The sequence below is a fragment of the Fusarium poae genome, chromosome 4 (genome assembly GCF_019609905.1).
Source record: "Fusarium poae strain DAOMC 252244 chromosome 4, whole genome shotgun sequence".
Classification (NCBI taxonomy): domain Eukaryota; kingdom Fungi; phylum Ascomycota; class Sordariomycetes; order Hypocreales; family Nectriaceae; genus Fusarium; species Fusarium poae.
In genome coordinates, this window is record NC_058402.1 from 4,225,142 (window position 1) to 4,244,814 (window position 19,673).

The 19,673-nt window shown below is 47.3% G+C and overlaps 11 protein-coding genes across 11 annotated transcripts; 2 read left to right on the top strand and 9 right to left on the bottom strand.

The window, feature by feature from the left end:
• Nucleotides 1-47: 47 nt before the first annotated feature.
• On the bottom strand, nt 48-1,106 carry FPOAC1_011444 (uncharacterized protein; the record flags this gene model as incomplete). Its single annotated transcript, XM_044855823.1, has 3 exons — nt 48-201; nt 251-934; nt 985-1,106. 3 exons carry the CDS (start codon nt 1,104-1,106, stop codon nt 48-50), a joined length of 960 nt encoding a protein of 319 aa, XP_044703136.1.
• A 493-nt stretch (nt 1,107-1,599) lies between these two features.
• FPOAC1_011445 (uncharacterized protein) lies at nt 1,600-2,812 on the bottom strand (the record flags this gene model as incomplete). Its single annotated transcript, XM_044855824.1, has 2 exons — nt 1,600-2,118; nt 2,168-2,812. The coding sequence occupies 2 exons, from the start codon at nt 2,810-2,812 to the stop codon at nt 1,600-1,602; spliced, it is 1,164 nt and encodes a 387-aa protein (XP_044703137.1).
• Nucleotides 2,813-3,124: 312 nt separating this feature from the next.
• Nucleotides 3,125-4,477, bottom strand: FUS9 (Methyltransferase fus9; the record flags this gene model as incomplete). Its single annotated transcript, XM_044855825.1, has 2 exons — nt 3,125-4,001; nt 4,050-4,477. The coding sequence occupies 2 exons, from the start codon at nt 4,475-4,477 to the stop codon at nt 3,125-3,127; spliced, it is 1,305 nt and encodes a 434-aa protein (XP_044703138.1).
• Nucleotides 4,478-4,608: 131 nt separating this feature from the next.
• Nucleotides 4,609-6,258, bottom strand: FUS8 (Cytochrome P450 monooxygenase fus8; the record flags this gene model as incomplete). The annotated part of the gene is made up of 3 exons (XM_044855826.1): nt 4,609-5,905; nt 5,960-6,060; nt 6,112-6,258. 3 exons carry the CDS (start codon nt 6,256-6,258, stop codon nt 4,609-4,611), a joined length of 1,545 nt encoding a protein of 514 aa, XP_044703139.1.
• Nucleotides 6,259-6,935: 677 nt separating this feature from the next.
• On the bottom strand, nt 6,936-8,753 carry FUS7 (putative aldehyde dehydrogenase fus7; the record flags this gene model as incomplete). The annotated part of the gene is made up of 8 exons (XM_044855827.1): nt 6,936-7,219; nt 7,324-7,709; nt 7,755-7,970; nt 8,020-8,077; nt 8,133-8,147; nt 8,208-8,309; nt 8,362-8,416; nt 8,472-8,753. 8 exons carry the CDS (start codon nt 8,751-8,753, stop codon nt 6,936-6,938), a joined length of 1,398 nt encoding a protein of 465 aa, XP_044703140.1.
• Nucleotides 8,754-9,075: 322 nt separating this feature from the next.
• On the bottom strand, nt 9,076-10,761 carry FUS6 (Efflux pump fus6; the record flags this gene model as incomplete). The annotated part of the gene is made up of 1 exon (XM_044855828.1): nt 9,076-10,761. One exon carries the CDS (start codon nt 10,759-10,761, stop codon nt 9,076-9,078), a length of 1,686 nt encoding a protein of 561 aa, XP_044703141.1.
• Nucleotides 10,762-12,023: 1,262 nt separating this feature from the next.
• Nucleotides 12,024-13,316, top strand: FPOAC1_011450 (uncharacterized protein; the record flags this gene model as incomplete). The annotated part of the gene is made up of 1 exon (XM_044855829.1): nt 12,024-13,316. One exon carries the CDS (start codon nt 12,024-12,026, stop codon nt 13,314-13,316), a length of 1,293 nt encoding a protein of 430 aa, XP_044703142.1.
• Nucleotides 13,317-13,629: 313 nt separating this feature from the next.
• On the bottom strand, nt 13,630-14,337 carry FUS5 (Esterase fus5; the record flags this gene model as incomplete). Its single annotated transcript, XM_044855830.1, has 1 exon — nt 13,630-14,337. The coding sequence occupies one exon, from the start codon at nt 14,335-14,337 to the stop codon at nt 13,630-13,632; it is 708 nt and encodes a 235-aa protein (XP_044703143.1).
• Nucleotides 14,338-15,183: 846 nt separating this feature from the next.
• FUS4_1 (Secreted aspartic protease fus4) lies at nt 15,184-16,497 on the top strand (the record flags this gene model as incomplete). The annotated part of the gene is made up of 1 exon (XM_044855831.1): nt 15,184-16,497. The coding sequence occupies one exon, from the start codon at nt 15,184-15,186 to the stop codon at nt 16,495-16,497; it is 1,314 nt and encodes a 437-aa protein (XP_044703144.1).
• Nucleotides 16,498-16,704: 207 nt separating this feature from the next.
• Nucleotides 16,705-17,426, bottom strand: FUS3 (mitogen-activated serine/threonine-protein kinase fus3; the record flags this gene model as incomplete). Its single annotated transcript, XM_044855832.1, has 2 exons — nt 16,705-17,313; nt 17,373-17,426. 2 exons carry the CDS (start codon nt 17,424-17,426, stop codon nt 16,705-16,707), a joined length of 663 nt encoding a protein of 220 aa, XP_044703145.1.
• Nucleotides 17,427-18,271: 845 nt separating this feature from the next.
• FUS2 (cell fusion- protein) lies at nt 18,272-19,531 on the bottom strand (the record flags this gene model as incomplete). The annotated part of the gene is made up of 1 exon (XM_044855833.1): nt 18,272-19,531. One exon carries the CDS (start codon nt 19,529-19,531, stop codon nt 18,272-18,274), a length of 1,260 nt encoding a protein of 419 aa, XP_044703146.1.
• Between the last annotated feature and the right edge of the window lie 142 nt (nt 19,532-19,673).

The window sequence follows — 19,673 nt, forward strand, 5'->3', positions numbered from 1 at the left end:
CTCAAGTACAATATCCAATTCATTTCATATTAAACAAGTATTCGACCCTAGCTGATAGAAGAACCTGCTGAAAGTTGCTCTGAAATCTTTTTGGCAAGTATTTGATGAAATGCTTGTGTTGGATGCGCCCCGTCGATGTACATATACTCCGATGCATTGAACTCGCATGTCTCCGACTTGAAATCTGGTACAGACGTTCCTCTACAGGAAACATTAGCTCTAGCTTCAAATAATGGGATATTGGACTCACGTTTTATAGTCTGCGCAAAAGGCGTTGCTCTTGTAAATGGCTGTTTCAGGAAATTGTGAAGGGTCCTCTGTGACAGCTGTGATAAGAGGAACAATGTCAAAAAAGAAAAAGGTACTGTGCTTGAGCTTATGATCCAAGTTACGGACGAGCTTCTTTAATTTCTTATTCCAACTTTCGCTAGCAGCTTCGAGTTTGGGTGCGATGTCTTTGGGCCTGTTGTTTGGGAATAGAGATTGCGGAGGCGTTGAGACAAAGAGAAACTGCCGAGCGCCATAGCTATACAAGTCAAGAGTGAGCTGGCGAATACGCGCGATTATTGCGACGATAGTCTCTTCTTGATCATCCTCATTTATAGTCCGGTATATATCGTTGATGCCTATAAAGATGGTCCAAAGTGTTTCTTTTGGCGAAAAAAGGGTTGGCTGCTGGTTTACATAGATCTGTAGCTTTTCGTGGACTTGCGTATCAACATCATTTGGGCCAGTCGTGACGATATCTTTGTCAACCACTGCACCACCCACAGCCATGTTGTAGAGCTGAATGGAGGATGCGTTGTATTGCGTGGTCAGGTACATCGGCCACATTTTGCCATTGGAGCTTGTCTTGCCCGTGTTTCCTATTGGGTTAGAGGCAGAGGGTTGTTGGCCCGATATGTCGAAGCGAGTGTCCGTCCATGAGTTGCCACTAGAGCATAGTCAGACGGCAGTGATAAGACGAATACACTGTAGACTCACAAGGAAACAATCTTGTTAATTTTAGAAAAGCTAAAGCCCTTCTTGGGAGGATGACCCGGCGATGGTGCTGCTTCGAGACATGATAGTAAGCTCAGTAATGAAATCAGCCCGGCTACTTTCATCTTGGAAATTGGAGAATATCGTGATCGAGGATAGTTACGACAAGAGGTGCAGAGGAAATAAATGGTATTTCTAACCTCGGTCAAAGATATACCGAGCAAGCGAGCTAACGCTGTCCAGGAAGTTGGGTTAATCAGCCTAAGTTGTGCGGGGAGGAGTCCATGATATCTGGAGCCTTTTCAACTTGTGTAATGATTGGTTAAAACCTTGTTGGTGAAGTCTGGATGATGAAGGTAAACAAAAGGCCACATAAGAATCCCGAGTAAATAGGCTTCAAGCCAACATGGCTACCACTCCCATCATAACAAGGTTGTAAATTTCTGCCGATGAAAGGCTATGTGAATATATTACCTTGGCTATCTGGATCTGTCTTCTGCGTTTCTTGGAACTCCCTTCCCAAGGACTTCCTATGGAATGCCTGGTGGTGTTTTCCTTCTCATGACTGCAGCCACTCTGCAGTACAGAAAGCAGACGTAAAGACGCACCCCAAAACCTTCACCTGATCTGTTTGTGCCAGTCACGTATCTCTGTAACAAACGCATCGGGCTGTTCCCAAGCCGCAAAGTGGCCACCTCTCGGCAACTCATTCCAATGAACTATGTTTTTATAATAACGCTCACACCATTCCTTTGGCGCAAAACTGTTATCACCACCGAACCAGCTCACGCCGACTGGGATGTGTATCTCCCACGCAGTCGTACTGGATGCACACTCCCAATAGTATCGCGCAGACGAAGTGGCAGAGTTGGTGAGCCAGTAAAGCATGATCGTGTCGAGCATCTCGTCTTTGCTAAATAAAGCCTCTACATCACCGTCATGATGGGTCCAATCTCGGTATTTTTCATATATCCAAGCAGCCTGTCCGACAGGAGAGTCTGTGAGTCCATACCCGACGGTTTGGGGCTTTGTTGATTGTTCTAGAGAATACCCTTTGAAACCAGTGTCGCGAAACTTATCCAGGCGCATGGCTCGTTCTTCACCCTGGGTATCCTTGATGGGAACCTGGACTTCTTTCTGTAGAAGAATTAGCTTAATCTTATTCAAGTGAAGCAACGTTTTCTACCTTGTTCTCGAAGTAGATGGAATTGAAGTGGACACTCTTAAGTCCTTTTGGAGCTTGATGACCAAGACTCGCAACTACGAAAGCTCCCCAATCTCCGCCTTGAGCCACCCATTCACTATCTTGGTAGCCCAGATGCCCCATCAACTCTGCCCATGCATAGGCAGTGCGTTCATGCCCCCATCCAATCTCTTTTGGCTTTCCAGAAAATCCATAGCCCGGAAGTGCTGGCATAACGAGGTGAAACGCGTCTTCGGAGGAGCCTCCGTGTGATTCAGGATCAACAAGTTTATCGATCACATTCCTAAACTCAAGAACTGAGCCCGGCCAACCATGCGTTAGTAAGAGAGGCGTAGCATTCTCGTGCTTTGACTGGATATGTAAGAAGTATATCTCCACTCCATCAATGGTCGTTGTAAACTGGGGATATGAATTAAGCAAGGCTTCACATCGTCGCCAATCGTATTCTGTTTGCCAGTAGTTGCAAAGGTTTTGGATAGCGGCAAGCGGGACACCTTGGGACCAGTCGTCAACAGGCTCTTTGTCTGGCCATCTGGTCAGCCGAAGGCGAGTTTGTAGGTCATTGAGATCCGACTGTGGGATAGTGACCTTGAAAGGCCGGATAGAGTCGTCCTTGGATTGCGCCATTGTTGGATTGCGTCAGCAGGACAATTGGAAGTAAACACAATAGACTGATGTCAAATAGACAGAAGTATTCGGGACGTTATGTTAGTAGTATTGTCACTTAGTACGAAAGAGGATAACTGCCAGCCTGAAGCTATATGCTGATGAATTGGAGTATCTGAATTGCCCATCAATTTCTCTACCATTGGCCCCGTCTCTGAAGTTCAATTGACGTCACTGTCTTGGACGATTTGTAATCACTACAGAGTCAATTATCTCACTAGTAACGACTAACTAACCTATCTAATCGAGCTTAACCAAGCCCAGCCTCACAAACTAAACCTTGGATAAATGAACATAGACAAATGAACAAACAACCTCCTCATCTTTGTGATCCCGAATAAACAATTCCTTGGTCTTAGCAACCCAATCACCCAGAAGTGTCTTTTCTTCTTCTTCAGTGTAGCGACCTTCATTACCAACTTTAAGAGCCTTGAGGAAGTAACCAGAGCAAACGGCCATCATCCAATCAATAACGATGCTAGCATACTCTCGACTGGCATCTTCATCCTTAGCCTGATTCTTCTTCAAATCGTGGATGGCTGGATGAGTAATGTCGGCCTCGAATAGATCATGGACGTCCCACACGCTGCTCATCTCGCTCAGGACCTTTCTCACATCATCCAAAGTTCGGTTGTAAGTCGGGACACGAAAAGCTCCTGCTACTGAAACAGGAATGATCCCTTGCTGAACCATCTCGATCATGGCATTGCGGCACGCGTCGACAGGACCACTGTAGTTCTCGTATCCAGCAGATGCTTGACCGACGAACGAGAGAACAAGTGAGCCACGGGAGATGATTTCCTGTGCACGAAGTTCCAGAAAGGTAGAGAGATCGAGATGAGCCTGCTTCCGGAGGAGCTGATCATCTTCCGACTGTACGCCAGTTGGAGAGGGAACGTGGTCGAGGTGATGCAAGGCGGCGAGTGAAAAGCCGAGATGTGCTGATTGAGGGGGGACAACTTTATGGTAAAAGTTGCGAGGTATCATGCTCAAAAATAACGAGTGGGGGAATTGAGTCTTGTTCAACGCGTCGGCCCACGATGTGATTGTGGTAGACAGAGTACTGAAATCATTCTCTGGACGATCACTAAACAGCAGCTCCACTTGACGGGTAGGAGTTGCTTTGAGAATCGCTTGCATAGGTTCTAATCTGAAGGAGGATCAGTATGCAGTTATAGACTTTTGTAGTGTCACTTACGAATTGTTGCCATGGGCAGATCCATACTCAACAACGGCTGTGTGGTCACCGTCGTGGTTCGCTACAGCCTTTGCAGCTTTCTCGAAGAGAGGCAGGGCTTTGAGCATCGCCTGATGCTGGAGTGCAGCGTGGGAGCTATAAGCACCTTGCCCTTGCATGGGTACATCGTTTTGGTTGGCCTTGTCTGACATGCTTAGTAAGGGGAGAAGATTTATTGCAGAGATGAACGAGTTGGAAAGTTCAAGACAGAGGGGGAGATCAAGTTTATATACCTGTTGCCCTATCTGCTTACTTTGAAGGATTTGATGGATCCAGTCAAGCTGGCAGACTATAAACTCATTGGCCGCATCTTGACTCCAAAATGACTTGAGATGTATGTTCCCCGCGTTAATTCGCTTGAGATTCAGAATATGAAGCATTCCATCCATTATTGGTTTTTTTATTGAGTCAAATACGTTCTCATCGCGTCGTATACTAATGTATCCATGAACTAACCACACTGTACAAAACACCATCATGTATCCATCTCGACTGCCTTCGATGATCGGTAACAGTCCTACTAGAATCTCTTCTTTACCTTGACATCATAAGAATTTGCCTGTAACTGCTGCGCGATGCGAAAAACAGTCGTCTCATCTTGTCCTGGAACATATTCAAAGCTGAACTTGCGGAGAAGAGTTGTAAGAGAAATGTGCATCTCCTGAAAAGCAAAATGCTTGCCAACACAAATACGACTACCGGCTGAAAATGGCCAGTAAGGCACTGAAGATGTCTGATTCTGCGAGTAAATGTCGAGCCAACGCTCTGGAATGAACTTGTCAGGGCTCTTCCAGTTATCAGGGTTGAGGTGTGCCTCTTGGGTGTTAGGAAACACAGTAGTACCCTTGGGGATGCGGTATCCAAGCACCGTTTCCTGCTTGGATGCGTCGCGCGGGCTTCCCGTGGCTTGGCCTGGAATTAGACGCATGGTCTCGTCGATACAAGCTTGCAGGTAGGTCATTCCGGCTTGAGAGTAGGCACATTCGGTCACGCGGTCAGGCTCGCTAGGAGGGTACCATTTGTCGACTTCTTCAACCAGCTTCTCCATAACCTTTGGGTGTTTGAGAAGCTGCATGATGGTGAAGAGTTCGGCGTTGGCAGTTGTCTCGCTCCCAGCTGCCAAAAGAATGACGCTCTCATCCTGTACATCGGAGGTGCGGAACTCAGAGCCAGGAGAGTCATCGCTGACATCGACAAGATGCTGAAGTAAGTCTTGATGCTTAACGTCTCCAGACTCCTTGCGGCGCTTGTCGACAATGTTGAATGTGAACTCCTCGATATAAGGATCCCGCTTGGGGAGGAAAGGGATGTACTTGATCCATGAGATGAGCTGCATCACGGCTGAGATCTTCATTCCAGCCTTGAGACGAGACGGGAGAGGATGGCTTCCGTTCTCAACGACGTTGAAGCTGCCACCAAAGGTAGTAGCACCGATGGTGTCAATAGCCAAACCATGAATGAAGTGTTGGAGATTGATGACGGTGCTGTTGTTGGAGTTATCGCAGAGTTTGTCAAGATGAGCAACACCAGCATCAACGCACGACTTCATGAGAGGTTCGAGGCTACGAATGTAACGGATACCAAACATGGAAGATAGCATACGCTTGCGTCGAGAGTAGGCTTTCTTCTCGGTAAAGGCCAAAAGTGTTGGACGGTGCGGGTCTTGTCTGAAGTTGCCATAGATGGCTTCAGATTTGACCCAGTCCTCATTTTGGATGATGCGTTTGATCTCACTGGCGTCACCAACAGAGATCATGTTGGGAGCGAGAACAACGATTGGGCCATACTTTTGGTGAAGAGCACGAGCAAAACGATGACTTTATGGATGTTAGAGTTTGGATTGCAGTTTGACCACTTCTTTGAACGCTTACCTTTTGCCTTTGAATGTGGCAATCTCCAGAGGCCAAGGGCTAAGTTTGTTGATGAGAGGTCCAGGAATGCGGCTGACAGGGGAAAAGATGTTTCGCAGAAGCTTGAAAATGTCAGTGAATCGTCAAGGATACATACTGGCAAAACTATTTACCTCAAATACTCTGGGTACTATAATGAACAAGACAATGAATGCGGCAAAGCCTTGAGTCAAAGTCAATTGACTCAAAGTCTCAGAGACCTCGGGAGGTAAAGAACTTCCCACTTGGGCCAGATGATCGTTCAGTGGTTTAGACCACATAATGCAACAGGCGATGTACTGTGAAAGTTACTTTGGCCCAGAAAAGGTAAGACTTTACGACAAATAGTAGTAACAATGAATGAATTATACGTGGCATATAAGCCACAAATGACTGGCCCGCCGTATGACTGACCAAGACCTCCTTGTCAGGGCACGTCCTAATCGAATACCAAGTTAGAACAGACCGTGCCACTAATCTGATCGGCATCCACCGGAACAAACCATTTAGTAACTGACATTTGCATGCGTGAGCTGACAGGCACATTTCATAACTGGACTCCGTCGTATGACGAATGAAACCCTCCGATCGACGGAAAAAGAAAACAGGCACAGAGTCAGTGAGTGGATCAAAGTAATACGGAATGATTCCCGGCAGTTGCAGTAGGATTTTGGTCTCCACCGTTGCTGATCCTTTGGCCCCAGATCGACCACTCTTATGTGAGGAATTAGTTCGTCTAGATGCGAGATGTGAGATGGGCGTGTGCATTTGGGAAGCTAACTGCAAATGGACATTCGTATGATTTCTTGTAAGATTATGGGTAAAACACTGCGCCATGAGATGTGTTAAGTTTCTCCATTGACAGGATCGTGCATTTGTCTAAACGAATGGAGGGGAGTGGGAGTCCATGCTGAGGCAGAAGCAACGAAGATTCCAGGTAACAGGCGTAGCTCTAGCTCTACTTGTACAAGTACGTAGACTTTGTCTGACAGAAGGATAATAAACCCTGCATTCCATACTCAACACCCAGCCCACTCTGCTTATGACCCCCAAACGGCACATGAGGATCAGGGCGGGGCGGTCCGTTAATGTATACATTGCCAGCTTCGAGAGAAGACGCCACCTGTTTTGCGGCAGATATATCCTTGCTCCACACGCTAGCAGCTAGACCACTGTTGCTGCTATTGGCCATGGAGACAGCCTCATCGACGGATGAGAACTTGATGCACGAAACGATGGGACCTGGTGAGACGGTATCAGCTATGCCATAATTGGTCTTGGGTGAGAATATTGATAGCCATTCAACATGGTGCTTCATGGGCCCATCAATGGCGTGTCTGACGTACCAAAGTTTTCTTGTTGAACGATGTCAGCCTCTGGTGGTGGGCTCTTTACGATGGTCGGCTGGATAAAGAATCCTTCCTCCGGTTCCGTCCGACCCGATGATAGCAGTGTACAGCCGGCTTGTCTTGCATCTGCCAGTGCCTGTTTGAGCTTCTCATACTGCGCCTGGTTCTGAATTGGGCCGACACCTGAGATAAGGTCCTTAGCTGCCTCCGCTGTGACCTCTTCGAGCTGAGCCACGGCATCGTCAAAGATGTCTTGGTGAATGTACAGACGACGTGTGGCGGCACAGACTTGTCCAGCGTTGAACCATAGCCCTCCTGCGATCTGAGGGATAATGGTCTTGAGATCAACATCAGGAAGAACGACGGAAGCGTTATTGCCGGCGCTTGACAAGTTAACCTTGAGTACCGACGTTTGTACATATACTCACGTTTCAAGAGTGATGCGCTTCATGGTGTCGGCGCCATCTTTGAGAATTTGCTTTCCTGTAGCGGTAGAGCCAGTAAATGAAATCTTTCGAATATCAGAATGCTTAACCAGGATAGGGCCAAGTTCGTTGTCTCCGTGAAGAACTTGTAGAACTGATTGGGGAAACACTTGCTGAGCCAGCTCTACCAATTTGAGCGACGAGTACGGAGCAAATGGACTTTGTTCAGGTTAATGAGAAAAATTGTAGTGTTGAAGGTCTGACATACGAGGGTTTAAGAATAACACAGTTTCCTGTAGCTAGAGCTGGTGCGATTTTCCCGATTGCTGAAGCACCGTCAGTCAATATAAACTCCAATATAGCAGGGCTGCATATATGTACCAAGCATCAATGGAACTGTCGGTAATGGGTGTGGTCAGTAAACATATTTGTAATGAAAATGCGAATATAACTCACAGTTCCAAGGACAGATCGCTGCGACCACCCCCAGAGGCTCGTGGGTAACGACGGCTATTTTCTCATTGTCTTGAATAGTTTCTTCAGGAAGTTCGTATTTCGCTACGCAAGTCAAAATAATGAGTACATCATCAGGAACAACATGGAAACGAACATGGGTATCGCAGCCATTGTGAAGCAAAATACACTTCGATTGCTGCTTTCTCGGCCTGAACAATCTTAGTTAGTACCAGGATTAATAGAACAGAATAAGATGATGCTCACAGATCTTCCGCATTCTGTAGCAAGCAATTGACAGAAGCCGCTTGCATGAGAAAGATAGAGGTCGGCAAAGCGCTCCAACAGATCTGTCCGCTGCTTGTAGGACTTCTGGGACCACGTAGGAAATGCTTCTTTGGCAGCGCGCACGGCATCTTCGACATCGGCCACTGTGGCTACAGGAGCAGGCCAAAGAGGGGCTTCATTAAGAGGGTTTGTACCCGACGTGGTAATGTCAGAACCACGAGGGCTACCAGCGATGATGTTGGAGAAGGTAGTAAAGTCCATCTTCGTGATGTAATATAAAATCGAGTTGCAGCAAGAGAAAGAGTAAGAGAACCGAATGTGAAATACATTTTATAGCCGAGACTGGTGTGCTGTGCTGTGCTGACATTGAACTTATAGTGGTAAAGTGCCCTGAAGCGATGTTGGGCCGCTACAAGTTACTGCTCAATTAATGGATGACATGAATCGTGTGCTTCTTGGATATTCCAAAACAGTCATGATACGAGATGGTAGTTGACAATTATAACGATTCAATATTAAATAATTGATTTAATTGCAGGATATATATAAATAAATAAATGATATGCACTGTATTTTTATTCCATCACTCTCTGACCACGCCTTCTTCGCTCGACTTAATCTGACTAGACTCCTTGTCCTCTTGCAATCCAAATTCGGTGTTCAACTCATCGCGAAGCGTCAATGAACGAACAAAGAAACAAAGCAAGAATCCCAGCAAACAGAAAGCGATCGAGGTCTGCCAGACAACCTTGATCCCATTCAAATACACCTGTACTACTTCGTCCTTCAGTCGTGGAGTAGACTCAAGGGTCTTGAGAAAGTATTGAGTGGCATGCTCATACGCACCACCATCCACAAGAAGATCTCTGACTCGTTCATCTGAGATGTTGGGTGCAGCATGGTTGACATGGTTATTAAACACAGCAGCCGGAATAGCAACTCCCCAGATGGATCCAAAGTTGCGGATAAAGGTCCATGCTCCAGTCGCTGTAGCCACATCAGAGTCAGGAAGACTAGCCAGAATTGGAGGCAGAGTACTGGTAAAGACAAAGCCCGTACCGAACCCAAACAGAATCTGGAATCCTACCCATCGTCCAGTGGAGGAATTCTCATCGAGAAGAGTAAACAAGCCACACGCGATTGACATGAGTACAAACCCAGAGAAGTGCCAGATGCGGTATTTGCCAGTTTTGGTGATGGTAATACCAGCCGCGACACCTCCAGGTGCACTAGTACAAGCGATTGGGAACAGCATGACTGCTGAACGGGTAGGACTAGCTTCCTTAACAGCTTGGAAATAGACGGGAAGAAAATAACAGATCCAGTACAGAAGCAAGCTGTGGATGAAGCTGATGACAAGTAACGTAGACGATGTCCGATTGCCAAACAGTCTGAGAGGCATGGTAGGTTCCTTCAGCCAAGGTGCAGCTTGGTAAGCGAAAAAGGCAAGGAGAGCAACAAGGCCTATGACAAGAGGAACGACAGTTTCCCAATCTGACCAAGCATGCTCTGAACCACCCCAACTTAAAGCGAGGACAATTGAAGTCACAGATCCAATCAATAGGACACTTCCTCCCCAGTCAATTCTGGCCATCTGCTCCTTGAAGGTTCCGGATGGTGGTCGTGTCAATTTGAGGAACAGACCCAGTGCGACGAGGGCAACTCCAGCGATTGGAAGATTGATGTAGAAGATCCATCTCCAGGAGATGTTCTGGGCAAAGGCACCTCCCATGACGGGGGCGACAACTGCAGCGATAGCCCATACACCACCGATGATGCCAGCGTACATGCCTCGCTCTCTAATGGAGACCATGTCGCAAACGACAATCTCTGACATGGTGAGAACACCTCCACCACCAATACCCTGAACAGCGCGACCGCCGACCATCATGGCAGTATTGTTCGCGCCGCCACAGATACCACTGCCGAGGGTAAAGATACAAACAGCAATCAGAGTGAGGCTACGACGGCCATAGATGTTGGCAGCCTGGGCAAAGATGGGGATAGTGGCTGTTGAAGCCAGGAGATATGAGTCAATGATCCATACGTAGAGAGAGTCAGAGCCCAGGTCAGCCGCAATAGTGGGCAAAGCGGTAGAGATGATGGATGTGTCGAGGGCAGCGAGGAATGTGGTCAGCGCAATAGCGACAAAGATGAGCCAAAAACGAGCACCTTTTTTGCTGGGTGCAGCGCCTGGTGGTGATGCTGATGGCTGTTTCTCTTGTGCTGGACTCTCTGCTACAGCAGGGGAGTGGTCCGTAGTAGCCATGTTGCGTGGCAGTGAGAGAAGTGCGCCGTAACAGAGAATGGACCTCAGAAACAATAAAGTCTTTTCTTGGTGTAAGTTAAATAGAATAGCCCAGTAAGTTAAGGGAGTTCCATTATTGGATTGAAGTATCGTCTCCTCCGTTATTGTCTGGGAGACAAGTTTACAACAAGAGAAGAGCACAGCCGCTGGTCTCTAGCAACACTAACTACAGCCTTCTCCAACATAATCTGAGCCATAATTAAGTGGCACGATTTTCTGACACCATCATCGGATGGTTCCACGTAAAAATCCTCCTCGACATAAAAAGAAACATGGTAGTTAATTAATAAAAAGGAAGAGGGCATTCGGAAGCTTTTAGAAGTGATCGCCGCTACCTCGCAAGGGTGTGTTGGCCATTGGTTGTCAGCATCCTTGTCAGCAATCCTACAGATCCTTCGGCAGATTTTTTTAAACTAAATCCTCCGAAATGATACCTTCCAAAACCATCCGGACCTGCATTTGCACATCGAAATTACCGATCTTTATCTTACATGACACGAATTGCCAAAAACGGTCTCTCGTGAATCCATCAGGGAGGGGTGTCTGATCCCAGCACATATCGAGGCCTGTAATGTTACCCAAATCCTTTCAGAAAGCTCGAGAAAGAGAAGATGGCACCACAATAACGCACGCTCCTTAATCTGTTCAACTCATCAAGGCGTGTCCATGGTCTTAACTACCCCACAAGCATGGAGATCCTTTTGCAACCCCAAGTACAGTCGCCCATCGTGCCATGATTGTCAAAATCGAAACACCTTGAGGCTCAACTGTTTAACCGCATGCAGGTTTAATCCTTTGACTTGAGGTACGATGTTTTTATCCCCAAAGGTTGTGATGTATCAATTTTGCTTGCATTTGTTAATGGGGATATTTGTTCATGTCCTCGTACGAGAGAGTAATTATTTTCGCTTAATGCCGTGGATATTAGCGACAGCTACTGTAGTGATACGATGCTCAGACTCTCTGGGATATTATCTCCGATATAACGAAAGCGCTTAGATAGCAATTCATCGTATTTGTTGATCCGTAAGATCTAGATTCTTAAGACGTTTCCTTTGAATTGTTGATCATCTATCCAAGACTTGACGTTGATCAGAGCACCTTCTTTGTGACTTCAGAAACTATCTCAATATTTCTAAACAAAATGGTAATTTGATATCCTACGAAATCGTAATGGTAACTAAGAGTCATCCCAGGAGCAACCATTTAGCATCGCCAAACCTATGTTCAGCAAGAGCAGTGCAAAACTTGCGAATGCTCTTTTTGCAAAAGATGATGCATCCAAAGTACCTGGACTCCTTCTTCCTGCACCTCCAGGTCTTCGAATTGAGAGTTTTGAAGATATTGATCTCTACTGTGATCGCAAGACACTGGCAGTTGCAATGTGCAGTGGAGGGCTGGACAGCACATATCTCATCTATCGTCTTCACAAACTCGGATTCTCAAACATCCACATTGTTGTTGTTGATGTCGGCGGAGAGATCGATATGATCACACTGGAGACACTTGCATCCAAGTACAATGCAATCTTTGAGTGTCTCTCTGGCATCAAGCCATTCATCGAGAATGTCGAAATGGGTATTCGCGCACATGCTATGGCGTATGATCTGTACCCCATCAGCAGTTCTTTGAGTCGTCCTGTCATTGCTGGTCTCATCACCAACTATGCCAATAAGGTCGGTGCTGGGCTGCTACTTCATACAGCCAACCTTTCTCAGAATAGTCTGCCGAGGCTGAACCAGTCCATTCAAAGAAACGGATTTCAAGGACCTTTCGGGAGTCCTTATGTGAAGTCGACGATTTCAAGGGACGACAAGGCATGGGAATTGGCCAATGCCGGTTTCCCAAACATGGCCCATCGGAAACTCAGTGGTGATGAAAACCTCTGGTGTCGTGAGTTTGAGAACGGTTCAGCGGATGATCCCGAGGGATTCTCAGTGCCTGATAATGTCTGGGAATGGTCTCGGGACGGCAAAGCTCACAGCCCCGAGAAGATCACGCTTGAGGTTGAGGATGGTCTCCCAGTTGCTGTGAATGGTATCAAATACCATTTGGTTGACATGATACCTCTCCTTAACCATATGGTTGGCAAGTTTGGCCACGGTCGGTCCGTCGGCCTCGAAGCTATAGCTTCGGGTCAGAAAGTCTTGGAACTGAGGGAAGCTCCCGCAGCGACCATCATAATGAATGCACGACGACATATCGAGACAGCTACATTGTCAACTGAGACCTTGAGACACAAACGTGGTCTTGAGGAGCAGTGGGTTGATGAAGTCATCGCTGGTCGTTGGCAGAGCAAGATTCATCAAATGTGCGAGGCTGCTATTGTAGCTGTCTCAGTAGGTGTGACTGGTACCATCACTTACGATATCGGTCACACGCGATTGTTCCCTTGTTCAATCAAGGCATCAAAGCCCTTGTATATCTGCGATCGTGATGTATGGGAGCATGAAGCGGCCCTGGAGAGTTGCGCGAAGACTACCGATGTCATCCGCTTTTTGAGAAATATTGCTTGATAGGGTCCATACAAAGATAATTAGCAGTTAATACAAGTATCTTCCCGGTTTTTGCCTATCATTGTCATCACTTTATGTGAATATATCATAACTGCTGTAAGTCTTCCATAAGCGTTTGACATAATATTACAACTATACCAAAACAGTAAGCAGCCTGCTTTGGACTCTAGATAACTATGGAACATGGAGCTCACTTTATGAAATCAAGGTTGAAATTAATAAACAGTGACACCTTGAGAGCAACATTGTTGTTTGTATAGTGAACTGCTTCATTCTGTCTATGGTAGATATCTAGATAAATACATTCTGAAACTTAAATCTCAATCGCCGTCGCTTTCGCAGTAGAAATTGGTCGCTTCAGTTTCCAAAGATTCGACACCTTTTTCCTGTTGGTTCCTCTGTATACCATTGAAATAACATCTGCAATCTGCTGTGTAACACCAAGACTTGTGGGCATATGATGACCACCATCGAACTTGATCACTCTCCTGACACTCTGTTTCGTGCAATGACTCAACAGCATCTCACTCTCCTGGAGATAGGGGTCTGAAAGTCCCTGTATATGTACAGTAGGGACCCTGATCTCTGGAGTCTCAGGAACGAAAGGGGGAAAGGTGCCACAGAAGAAGACACCGAATAGGTTATCATGTGTGAAAGGCTTCTGCTGTTGCTCAAGCAGAATGCTAGCAGTCGCACGTGCACCTTGTGAAAATCCAAGGATACCAGCGAAAGGTCCATGTTGTATCATGAAGCTCTTAATGTAGGCAATAGCGTTGTCTTCTTCGAGTCTCTTGTGCTCGGGAGACAGTGTCTTGTCATCGCTGACCCAACAAGAGTATGGTCCGCAGTTCTCAAAGTAAGGAAGAACACCTGGACCGGGGGCGCTATCTAGGGGAGCTTCAAGGTAGACAAGCTGGAATCGGTTGCTCAACGCACATTCCAGCTTGGCGAATTGGGCACGCATAATACGAGATGATGCGCCACCGCCGTGCAGACAGAGTAGTCGTGGATAATGTGACATGTTTGGATATGAAGGATGAATAGTGATGGATCGTTAGGTGACGGAAAGGGTATTGAGCTGGTTTGGTGAAGGGGAAAAGTAGGTGTTGATTTGATACATGGAGCAGAGTAAAATATCAATATTTCATTTAGCGCTTGCTTATGTGTGATGGTTAACTAATCTCAGTAAGTACTGTCTTATGCTACTATCTTAGACAAGCTTCGCTGCAAACAAGACAGCCGAGATAATATCGTGCCGTTAAGAAATTCCTGATTCGGATCATGGTCCACGGAGTAAGCCGCGGCAGCTGCCTGAAACGCAACACCCGTCGGCCAAGACGTGTGATGGCAAATCGTTCGAAGGATCAAGTATGGTCCAAAAGCTATGTTTGGCTCGTTTGTCAGGGCGCCCGGTTTCGCCTTTTCCAGTTTAGATTAGACGAAGCACTAGAATGGGCGAAGCAGAAACATCCACCATGTTCGATATGATACGTAAGGCTGAGCAACTCCCCTGCAAGCGTCGTCCCACTTTCTAAGATAAGATCAAAAGTAAAATAAGTATGGGGGGGTGTAAGCAGGCTCAAGGTCCCGCAGGATTCCCTTGCATCGAAAGGATGATATCGTTCGATCGAAATTTCCTTCTCATTTGCCCAGTGGGTTAATACTTTCTTGAATTAGAATGAAACTTGTTTAGAGAGTCCTTTCATATCGGAGACCTCCATTGACGTGTCGTAAGAAAACGAAATAAAGTGTACATGACCGCCCTACTCATGCAATCGCAAAAGATCATCAAGCCTGACACTTGCCCCTCAATCTACTCCTTTTGGATCTTTCGTCGTCTATCTTTTACCCAAACGAGTCTACAACTATGCTTGCCGATGCAACCATCTTGGCCGTGTTGCTCGGGGCTCTTGTCCCGGCACATGCAGCAGCTTTGACGTTGGAACACCGCTCCCCTAGCCCCGGTAACTCGATTGCAGTACCTGCCTATTGGGACGTGTATGGCTATCTTTTCGATGTCACTGTCGGTACGCCTCCCCAGAAACTTACGATGCTGAGCGACATGACATGGATGGCTCTCTTTGTGCGATCTGGGCGATGTCTCGGCGAATTCAATCCTGGCCTATGTGCAGGACAACAACAACCATTCTTCAACGAGCGTGACTCGGAATCATTCAGCAATGCCTCTTTTGCTCAGACGACGTGGCCCATCACCGCCTTTGCGCCCAACTTCACCGTAGACTACGGACGAGATGAGGTGTGCATTGGACATCTCTGCAACAGCGATACACTTATGCAGGTCTCCAACTTCCCGTATCCTGCAAGTGTCGTGCCTGCAGTCCCGTTCGGGGGCATCTTCGGCTTGGCCCCTCCGCCATCCAAGCGGGCCGAAACATCAGAACCTGCCAACTACCAGGCATGGCGGAAGGGCAACATGGGGCCACTGGTTGGCTGGCACACGTGCGCCACCCTGGCCTCAACGTCGAGCTGTCAAGGGGGTGATGCCCAGCTCGTCTTTGGAGGTACAGATACTGCCATGTATGACACCAAGCAGCTGCAGTCGTATGGGATCCAGAATCCAGAATGGCTCAGCGACGCGTTCTACCCGGTTACGCCCCCTCGCAGCAACTACTGGAGTGCTCCACTTACGGGCATGTGGGTCGAAAGTAATGGGAAGAAGTCAAAGAACTATGCCGTCCCATTCAAGTATGTCAAGAGTGGTAAAACGACACCCCCCCTGGCTGTTGTGGACGAAGGATCTGAAGGACTGGGAGCTCCACTCTCTCTCAACGGTTACAAGTACCTTGTCAGCAAGACTGGTGCCAAGCCGGCCTCCACCGCTGTCATCGAAAAGATCCTGAGTCAGGGATCGACAGGATACAACACCGACAAACAGGACTGGTACACTCTATCGTGCAACGATCTGGACAGACATCCTGATCTCGTCTATGAGCTTGATGGAGGGAAAAAGTACACGATTTCTCCAAAGGATTACGTAGCGCGCCTGGAGAACATGTCTGGGTCTGTTTGTTATCTCAATGTTAATGTGTGGAAGTATGGGCGCACGAACGCTGGAGATGCCAAGGTCGTTCTCTTGGGTAGGGCATTTCTGAAGAGGCATTATCTTGTGCTTGATTTTGAGGATCGCACTTTTGGTCTTGCGCCGCTTCGTACGAAGTAATTGCTTTCTCTGATTCTTGTGTCATAATTACTTTTGTATATAATCATTCAGTTGTTCTGTCTATATTTTATGTTTTGATGTCGAATTTATTTTTATTTCTTATATGAAGTTGACTTTTAGAAGTGTTTGTTTTATGTTGTAAAGTGTTGATCTGTTCATCTATCTAGAAGAAATGTGTATGTTTTGTCCAGCTAAACAAGAGAAGACCTATTCACCGCCAAGACGCCTCTTCTCAATCAGGTTAGGTTCTCCAAAAACCTCCTTGACGTCATCATTCTCAATCGTGGTCAAATACCAAGTCAAAACATTTGGGAATTGCTTCCTCATGGGCTCATCCACGACGTGCATAAACCCCCACAGAAGAGATGAAGCACCAGTCAGGTCAGCGAGTGTCAATTGGCTCCCTACGAGTCGAGTGCCAGACGACAAGTGCTTCTCCAACACAGTCAGCGCGTATTCCAGGCGCGTCAATGCCTTGGTCTCAGTAGTTTGATCAAAGGGGGCCATTCCGACTCTCCACATAACGAGGTCCAAAATAGCTGGGTAAACCTCATCAGCGAAGAAGGAAATCCACTGCTGAATCTTTGCTGATGTCACAGCGTCCTCACCAAGGAGTTGACCAGCACTAGGTCCGGATTGGGAAACATATCTGGCGATTGCGTCTGACTCAGCTAGACAGAACCCGTCAGCTCCCTCGAAGGCTGGGACTTTGCCAGCTGGAAACTTGGTGAGAAACTCAGTGGACTTGTTAGTCACAAAGTGTTGGTAAGGGGGAACCTCGATCTCAAGGTTGTTGAGTTTGGCTGCGGCCAGGATCTGTATAGGGTAACCTTGAGTCAATTGAGAACAGTAGGGGAATGGGAAGTAAAGCTCACCTTGAAGACTCTGCCGTTTGGCATAAAAGAATAAAGTGTTCCAAATGGTGCCATAGTTTCTGGAATGTGTATTATGGTTGATTGATTGTGAACGTTTGTAATGCTTGAGCAGTAACTAAATGATTTGAAGACACAACTATTCATGCTTTAACCTGAATTACATGCTCACAGTCTTGGCAGTTCTAAAACCCTCCGACCCGGGTCCACCATCAGATGATTACTAGTGCTTGTCCTCAGCCCTGCAGCAGTATCCCTGCGCCTGTATTCATGACTCACCCCCTGTAATACAGACACCCATGTCCGGGCATCTACACCCAGCGAAGATCCTACGAACCAACACCCACGTACCTGCATTGCACGCCATTTTGATCCTCCGGAGAATTAGGCCGTATGACTCAATCCGGTCTCCCGTATCTGTATCTATCCTACGCTTGACCAAACAGATTGTTTCTGGTCCGATTACCCCAGCATGGTCCCCCCATACCAGCGGCAGGCAGACATCTCGCTTACTCTCCACTTGTCTCGGATATGCGGGTTCCATGATAGATTCTATCAATCTCGGATACACGTGGCTACAATTGGAAGTCAGCCTTGGTGGGCGATTTTATGGTAAGATAACCAAGGAATGTAGGATCGCCTCATCCGGTGTGTCTAGGTAAACGCCATTACTGATCAGGTAATTCATTTCTCGCCAAGCGCATAATTCTAGTACAGTTATTCTAGTAGAGTAACGTTACTAGGAAGAAGGCTGAGACAGGACCAAAGCGTATGGGTCTAAGTCATAATATCTTACAGTCTACATGGGTACTAAGTTTGTGAGAACAAGTTTAGACTAAACATAGAGTAAGATTGAAAATTTCTAAAATAGGCATCTCGTCACAACAACTGCCGATCAGCCTTTATAGCGCGTCCCGCTTGATCCCAAAAGTGCCGTCTAGCCATGAGAACATTTTCTGGTGAACCACAGCCAAAGCGCCAATTTTAGCCTGCAAACCACCGCCCTCCACTCCCTTGCCAATCCACAAGTGCTTATCATTGGACCCCAACGAGGTTAGCTCTTCGAAAATAGGGCTCGAGTTCAGGTCGGGCGTGAAGTAGAATGAATCTGCCGCGCCAGTGATCAAAGTGGGACACTTGATCTTGGAGAGGTAACCTCCCTTGAGTGATATCTGCTGCATCACACGGAGGACATCAGCCGGGGTATCTACCCCAAAGACCCATTTTCCGTGACCGAATTCCCATGCGATCTGGAAGTTGACGGCTGTGAGGCGGTCAACGACCCAGTTGAAGATGCCGTCGCTTAACCAACCGGATACCCACCCATTGATGAACCAGGGTGGCATACGACTGCGAGTGATCTCGAACAGATCGTAGGGCCCATCACAAGAGACGCATGCCTTGATACGAGGATCGACAGCAGCGCGCAGTGACAGATAGCCGCCCAATGAGGCCCCAAAGATTGCGAGACGATCAAGATCCAGATCGTAGTCAGAAGCGACTTCATCTGTGACAAAGTCCAAAACTTGGCTGACTACCGATTCCCAGTCAGGTCGAAGGCTCAGCTTCCCCACACGCAGAGGAAGACCTTGGCCAGGACCATCGAAGCTAAAGACAGCATAGCCTCGAGGAAGGGCACCAGCAGCACCGTAAAAGTAAAGCTCTTCTTGGGTAGAGTCAAAACCACCCGTCTGAAGAACCAGTGGGATCTTGCCAGGTAGTCTGTGCTGAGGGGCAGGGACGTATAATCGTCCTGGTAGTTTGATGTCTTTGTCGTATGGGATATCAAAGTTCTTGACAGTGGCATCTAGCAAAACCCATCCTTTATCGAAGGCTTCAACACTGGCCTTTGAAGAAGATAGGATGCGTGGATCATTGGGTGTACAATGCAGGAGGAACTCGCTAGCACGCCAGTAATTGGCTGAGCGGATGTAAGCCCAGCATGCTCCTGTCTTGTCACCGACAGCAGCAGCCTCCTCAGCTAGAGCCTGTGCCTTTTCGGCTTGTTCTCTCCAGGCCTTGTACCAGCTTTCTGGGTCGCCATCTTTGATACGACTGGCAGTGGCGAGGCATTCTCCGACTTCGGCACCCTGGAAGGGAACAGTACCAAGGAGACGTAGGAATTCGAAATTGAAAAAGTCAGAGGGAAACACTTTGTGCATGATGGGCAATTGTCAGTAGACAGAGAACACTGAAGAAATGGTGAAGTCTTGTGAATCTGAGGGCGAATGCAAAGTCCTCAAAAACCCCACGAGTACGTAGATGTAGGCGAATGTCGATGGCTAGCCGTAAACACGAATAGAC